Source organism: Arachis ipaensis, chromosome B03, assembly GCF_000816755.2.
Source record: "Arachis ipaensis cultivar K30076 chromosome B03, Araip1.1, whole genome shotgun sequence".
In the NCBI taxonomy this organism is placed as follows: domain Eukaryota; kingdom Viridiplantae; phylum Streptophyta; class Magnoliopsida; order Fabales; family Fabaceae; genus Arachis; species Arachis ipaensis.
Window position 1 is genome coordinate 135,815,965 of NC_029787.2, and position 6,665 is coordinate 135,822,629.

Sequence of the window (6,665 nt, forward strand, 5' to 3'; positions counted from 1 at the left end):
GGATGGACTACCCCATGGCCAAGAGTGTAAGGGTCCAAGCAATGGTAGCAACTGAAGCTGCAGACGGCAAGCTCTCAGAAGTCCATGAACGAATATGATTGAATCCTGAAATCGTTGATGCAGCACCAACTACTCCAGCAAGCAGAGCAAATGTTACAAAGAAGCCAGTGGCAGCATTTCCCATAGGGAAGTATATGGGTGAAAAATGAGCTGGTAGTGTCAATCCTGGACCTGCAACAATCTCTTTACAACATTAGCATGCTGAAGAAACACACAGAAAAGCTTAGCTATTGCATAGAAAATAAGGTGAATGATCAATAAGGTGGAATCAAGGATGGGACCTAAATAAATATCTATTGATAAGGTTATGTAAACTTTTCACACGAAAGAATCATTCCTGAAAATATAACTATAGTTTTGTTTTATTTTTACCTATGATAAAACCATGATCTATTGCTCTATTCATGGCCCATCCACCAATGCCCAAAATTATGACATACATGCAGAAGTTCAGCAACAAAAGAAGGGTGGCAATAGGCTTCATTTGCTCATTGGCCATCTTGCACTATGTGGTGTTGGATAAGGGTGGATAAAGGAAAGCACTAGGGGGCTTCAAGAAGGTAAAATGTAGTGAATGAATAATGTCTCTAATACCAGAACAAGGATATGCATGTGCTTTCTTGTGCAAGTGATAGTTTTATATATAGCAATGACTTCCCAATGAGAAATGGATGAAAAGAACGTTGGGGTTCTTTTCTTGCCGATAGTTCAAAAGCTCTTCATTCAAGGTTGTAAAGATGATGATGCATCATACTTCACATTCAAGGCAATGCCAAATATGCGTTATTCTTACTTGCCATGCATTTTCTAAGATTTGTTTAACCATAATATGCCTTGTATAAACAGCTAAGTGCTTGTTTGTTGGCTGGGGAAAGAGATATTCGTTTCCACTAGTAGACTCTTCTCATTCACAGTACAACGGTCCCAAATCCCAATAGCTCTTTTCACTTGAATTCTCTTATATATTAAAGCAATTCATTTAGAATAAAAGTTATCGGTATAAAAAGATTTCTTCTAAAATCTGATGTATCTTAACTAAACCTTTTGCACGGACTGAAAGTGAAATACTAAGATAAAATCATTTTCAAGAAAAATGTTCTACGATAAAGTAATTACTTAGAAACAAGTAGAAAGTTACACGATCGTACCTTACTTTTTGATCATTTAATTAATAATAAAGAACTAAAGAATCCGTATGCGGTATGTTATTCACACTCGCCTCGCATATCGTCAAATGAAATCACATTGTTCTCGCAACGTTTCAGCGGATCTACATGTCGTAAGGCTTGAGACAGAAAGCAATTTTCTTAATTCATTGTATTTGACTTGATAACAATTCAATCGTTCAAACGTTCCATATAAGTATGTATTATTCCAAAATGCAACAATATCCAAAGCCAATACATAGATGAATAGTGTCAAGCATATAAAATCTGCTAATGAGTTCAGGTGACCTAATTTATGATTGATTCCATGGATGCAAAATTGAACTAAGAGTAGCAATGATGATCAAGACTGATAAACCTCAGGGAGGCGAAGACCGACGCTGGCAGCAGATTTTCCAAGAGTTCTTCTCACTTCATCTGACCTATCCACCGCTATATTGTACGAGAACAACAATTCCTGAAAACAAAAAAAAAAATGAATGAAATAAGGGATAATACATATATGTATTTATGTATATATAAATAGATGGATACCTTGTGATGGTGGACACTGTTAAGCATGAGAGTGTAATCGCGCGCAAGCTTTAATTTCTGCTCAAGAGCTGCAGTATCAAGCAGATTAGGGTTCTTATGGAACTCAGACGATACGAAATCTAGAAAGTGGGGCTTGGTGTGTTCCTTCCCATTGGCATTCCCATTCACAATATGTTTCTTCACAGCTCTCACAAGATCGCGATAGATCTTAGCCGTTTGGGATCCCATTTCTTCTTATCAAACCTCTCCTCGCCACCGTTTTCCCCTCAAACAACAATTCCTGGGTTTTCGTAACTACATTGGGTCGGGCCATCACCGTTTATTTGAGCTTCAGCCCATTCATTCATCCAACCAAAAATCCCTCTTTCGAATTTCGTTACTCACAATGTCTTTCACTAGAACTGTATGCTAATAATAATGTTATTAAGACTTGGCTAAATTTCTTTAAAACTCACCCAAACAAACATTTAGTCTATCAAAGGAACTTATTATGTCTCAACGAAAAGAAAAAGAATTTTACTAGTATTTAGTTTAGATTTGCCTTAGAACTTATGTGTTCATGTAAGAATTATCCGCTTCTGTCCGGGCCAAGAAGCACCAAAACCTTGAGTCTGGATCTGGTAGCGGAAATCAACTTCAGAACACATTTTCATTACCCCTCCAACAGAGCAGGCGATTCTCTTTATTTTGCCATAACACTATTAGCTACCGGTTTTGACGTCTTTTACACAAATACCCTTTCCTGTTATGCATTATATACGTGCAAAACAAATATGTTTTCACCTACCCTATTCTCTAACCTGCAATACACAAAGCTTGTCCAAAGGACACGCGTTTAAGGAACTATATATATTACACGATAGCTCAAATGAGTTGGGAATGGACGATGTGACAGTAACCCACTCTTTGTCAACCTTCTCAACATAGGAATTTGCCTTTTCTATTGCATCAAACTGGAGTATGTTGCTCTCCTTCAATAACTTACTCACAAAATCCATGGAGAATATCATGTCAACATTTTTATCCGAATCCGCTATTGCATTTGCATGTGGAATTTGTATCCCAATATTGGCTCCCCTTGATCTAACCAACCCAAGTAGTAGAGAGTTGCCACCAGCAATTCTTCCACTTGGACAGCATACCTTCAAGAACGTTCAAGAGACATGAATCAGGGAAAACATATACCACTTTAACAATGAAACATAGCAATTGTTTCCAAATATGTAAGCTTATGAATCACACAAAATATGGAATTAAGGCTTTATCAAATACTGATTGCAAAATGTTTAATTTTGATATAATTATGTAACTGACAGAAGCAAGAAGTATGAAATCTCCAGGACAGTCATTTGAAAGAGGAAAACCCAGAGAAATTCAAAGGTTATCAATGATTGAGCATCTGAACTTCATCAAACCAGTTAGCGATAGGAATGAAGCTTAAGAGAATTCAATGGCGAAACTACTCGGCAAGTAGAAATGAGAAAAGAACCTAACCTCAATGTACTCAACACCCATGTTGATAAGATTATCCATGATGTTATGCTTTGAAAACAAGCTAATAAATCCTCCAGATCCAGCAGGAGCTTGGAGTATTTCCCAAGGCGATTTCATCAAGATCTTATACTTGTTCTCTCCTTCCGGCAAACTGCTAATAACCGGTAGCTTCTCTTCTTCCAAAAACCATACCTACACAACAATCATAAATTAGATACTTTGAGTTGAAACTGCTATCATTATTTCTGGAGATACCTTTATCCTCTCTTACTATTTTCCATTCTAGTTTAATAATATTTCATTGTATATGTTAAAAGAAGAAGTGGGAACTAATAAATGCGACACACTTCAAGATATATGTGACATAATAATACAAAAAAACTAAAGGAGATCCTTTGCATGCATGGTGTGAACCTTTTCAGAGTCAAATCCAAAATGATTATTGTTTGTAAACAATGTTGTTAAAGGCTGGATTTGTTCTGCTGAAGAGACCAAAATTAAAGGCACAGATACACGATCTTCGACCTGCAAATAATGGAAATGTATTAGATAAGAGAAGTTGTGTAGTATATCTTAGTAAAGTCACTCCAAAAACATTCACCTAGTTGGATAATACCTCAGAAATCAGCTTCATTTCTATAATACCTCAAAAATAAGAAAATAAAACACAAGTTTGCAACAACTTACAAAAGTTTCATGATTGCAGAGTAACTTTTGGAGCAAGGTAAGTGGTGAACTTTCAGTTGCTTCAGTTTCAACATTGCCAGGGTTCCTAATGCAATCCTGATTCTCTTCACTCAAAAGCAGGACAATAGCCATTTTGCCTTTGCTCATGAGCTTAAGTCCCTTTTCCTGCATCCTCATATCTCCAACCAACTTCTTACTTCTATCTACGAAAGATTCTGCCGATATTTCCAGAGAACTTATAAGCTTTGCTTCTAGGGAGCGGACCAACTCAGCCATGTTCCATCTGCTTTAAAATAGTCAAAACAGCATAAATATAACGAAATGTCCTTTTGCAGGGATAAGGGACAGGGAAGTGGCGACAAATAAGTGATAGAAAAATATAATGATGATGGGTAAAGTTCAAGAAAAAAGAAAAGATAATTAAATAAGACATACTATTGTATCCTGTCATTTTTCATCAGTAAGAATGAAAAGTTACATCACAATTGTAATCCTTCAACCACATCTATCGTGAATTATATAATAAAAGGTAAGAAACAATGTTAGGTCATGTTAGCTAATACATAGTTTCTGTTTTTTCTATTTATGAGGATGGGATTGAACTTGTCATAATTCAAAACAACTCTTGTTAAATTAACTTACCTCTTGATTGGTTGTTCAAGACTTTGTAAAGCCTCCTGTAACAATTTGGAGTTGACATCCACAATCTGCTCACTAAGCAATCTCCTCTGTTCTTTCTCTCCATATCGAAGTCCATGAAATACATGCTGTTGCTCCATTTCAACAAGTTTCTTTTTCACTGCTATGAGCTGCTTTGAAAACTTTTTCCTCTCCTTCCATTCCTAAAATATAGCAAAAAGTGAACTATCCATACTAGATAACATCCTTGCATCAGCTATACATAGTAAAAGCATCCAGTCAAATAATTAGATCAAAACTGAAAATAATACATAAAATGCAATTTCAAACCCAAAAGCTACATGCACAACAATTGGGAGGTATCCAGAATGGAACATTATCAAAATCCAAGAACTACATGTTAAATTATGTGAGTTTGTTGGCCAGGTTATCATACAAGTGGTAAAAAGGTAAGACAAATTATACTAAAAGATAGATTATTGTGCTTTACTATCACAGCAAAATAACCAATGAACCAACCGAATCTCAAAGTGAACATTAACAGGTAGAAACTAAGAAAGGTAATCCAGCATCATCAATAACCACAAAACTTTCATAATTGTCAAAAAAAAGGACAAGACAACAAGAATAACAAGTTGGCAGTAAAGCATAGGAAAGTGTGCCTCACAAGTTGGCGCCTTTCTTTTTTGGACCTTTCATCATATCGTAGGTTTAATTCAAGGAGTCCTTTGGGGGGCGTAATATGCATTTCTCTTCTTTCCATATCAACATCTGGAACAATTGCTTCGACAAAAGGCACCAAAACAAGCTGATCAGATGCTTCCGTTTCCGCTGACCTTGGCTTGCCACTTTTATCAAGTATGTCAAAAGACGAATCAAGTGACACTTGTAGTAGGTCATTGGCTCCACTATTGAAAACATTAATAACAGTTCCCACAAGTTCTCCACTTTCCTGATAGAAAGAAATACAGTCAGCACCTTAACATATCGCATTAAGGAACCAAAACTAACAACTAGGTGACGAAAATATGAAAGCAGAAACATCCTTAAGTTAATATTTCTATTACGATTTCATCAGTTAGAATCACCAAGGTGATAATAGACCTCTAAAATTCGATAAATAGGCAGCTGATTAATAGCACAAGGGTACTTTAATTTTGTTAAAACAGTTGATATTTTAGCAAAATAAATAAATAATAACAAGAAAAAATTCATGATTATCACTAACCTTCAAAAAAACTCTCATCCCAACAAGATCATGAGTGTAAAATTCACCCTCCTCTAAGTCTGGCCTGTCTTCTTTCGTGACAAGCAACGTAGCACCAATAAGCATCTTAGCCTGTGTGACATATTGATTAGTCAGAACCAAGAAAACATGCATATGAATATGATATAATGAAACACGCCATGTGAAAGTTTTCCCTGCGAGTAAAAAAATCAAATACCTGGTCGACAGAGTCAATCCCTTTGAATTTAAGTATCCAACTCTTGAGTGCAGGGTGCTCTCTACCTTCCTCAAGCTCGACCTCTCGAAGGGTTTCGGCATTCAAAACCTTCTGCCTCAACCATCTTCTCCCGGGCTACACAATACTACGAACAGATGAATAAAGAAACAAACAAACAACGTATGATAAAATAATGATGATAAAAGGAAGGAATTTTGGTACAGTGGAGAAGCGGAGTTGAGGGAAATCGGTGGTGGGTTTGACACGAAGCTCGCCATGAAGACCATGAACACTTGAAATGTATCCAATATCGATGAAGGTGGATTCATTGGTGGGGGTGTCAAGAAGAGGCTCTTGGGTAGGTGTAGGTGTAGCAGTGGCGGAATGGAGAGGAGGGAGGAGAAGGCGCGTGGTGTTGGTAGGGAGAGAAGAAGGGTAGAAAGGTAAATGAATAGCACCGGATGGTCGCTGAGAGGTTCTGAGAGTGGCAGTCGGCAGTGGCAATGGCACAACCTGCATCCTCCTCCTTCTGGATAGACACGCAGAAACGCAAATTCGGAATTGCCAAACACGTCACAACTAAAACTACCGTCTAAGACTTCTCTAAACTTGTTTGGAGGAGAAAATAATTATATTTTTT

At 36.9% G+C, this 6,665-nt stretch overlaps 3 protein-coding genes across 5 annotated transcripts in view; all 3 read right to left on the minus strand.

Moving 5' to 3' along the window:
• Positions 1–593, minus strand: part of LOC107632145 — a 1,240-nt gene extending 647 nt beyond the window's left edge. Inside the window, exons 1-2 of the mRNA XM_016335811.2 lie at positions 433–593; positions 12–231 (exon numbers count right to left, since the gene is read on the minus strand). Of these exons, the coding sequence (XP_016191297.1) occupies positions 12–231; positions 433–559 (347 nt within the window). The 5' untranslated portion in view covers positions 560–593. The remainder of the gene's footprint in view (positions 1–11; positions 232–432) is intronic.
• LOC107632146 lies at positions 639–2,071 on the minus strand. 2 transcript variants are annotated; one of them, XM_021120091.1, is made up of 3 exons: positions 1,761–2,071; positions 1,585–1,683; positions 639–1,017 (listed from the first exon to the last, which is right to left on the minus strand). In XM_021120091.1, exons 1-3 carry the CDS (start codon positions 1,986–1,988, stop codon positions 907–909), a joined length of 438 nt encoding a protein of 145 aa, XP_020975750.1. In that variant the 5' UTR covers positions 1,989–2,071; the 3' UTR covers positions 639–906. The 2 variants fall into 2 exon arrangements, with proteins under 2 accessions (XP_020975750.1, XP_016191298.1); XM_016335812.2 differs by lacking the exon at positions 639–1,017 and having other exon boundaries at positions 1,351–1,683.
• On the minus strand, positions 2,382–6,627 carry LOC107632144. Of its 2 annotated transcripts, none has more exons than XM_016335809.2 (9): positions 6,248–6,627; positions 6,026–6,160; positions 5,809–5,919; positions 5,248–5,532; positions 4,584–4,783; positions 3,942–4,227; positions 3,669–3,779; positions 3,255–3,446; positions 2,382–2,902 (listed from the first exon to the last, which is right to left on the minus strand). In XM_016335809.2, exons 1-9 carry the CDS (start codon positions 6,542–6,544, stop codon positions 2,549–2,551), a joined length of 1,971 nt encoding a protein of 656 aa, XP_016191295.1. In that variant the 5' UTR covers positions 6,545–6,627; the 3' UTR covers positions 2,382–2,548. The 2 variants fall into 2 exon arrangements, with proteins under 2 accessions (XP_016191295.1, XP_016191296.1); XM_016335810.2 differs by having other exon boundaries at positions 2,430–2,902; positions 3,942–4,224.

Coding starts and splice junctions, on each gene's coding strand:
- LOC107632146 (XM_021120091.1), bottom strand. CDS start 1,988: ATGGGATCCCAAACGGCTAAGATCTATCGCGATCTTGTGAGAGCTGTG. Junction 1,684..1,760: donor ACAGTGTCCACCATCACAAG/GTATCCATCTAT, acceptor TTTTGTTTTCAG/GAATTGTTGTTCTCGTACAA. Junction 1,018..1,584: donor TCGGTCTTCGCCTCCCTGAG/GTTTATCAGTCT, acceptor TTAATATATAAG/AGAATTCAAGTGAAAAGAGC.
- LOC107632144 (XM_016335809.2), bottom strand. CDS start 6,544: ATGCAGGTTGTGCCATTGCCACTGCCGACTGCCACTCTCAGAACCTCT. Junction 4,228..4,583: donor CTTGAACAACCAATCAAGAG/GTAAGTTAATTT, acceptor ACTATTTTAAAG/CAGATGGAACATGGCTGAGT. Junction 3,447..3,668: donor TTGGATTTGACTCTGAAAAG/GTTCACACCATG, acceptor ATTGTTGTGTAG/GTATGGTTTTTGGAAGAAGA.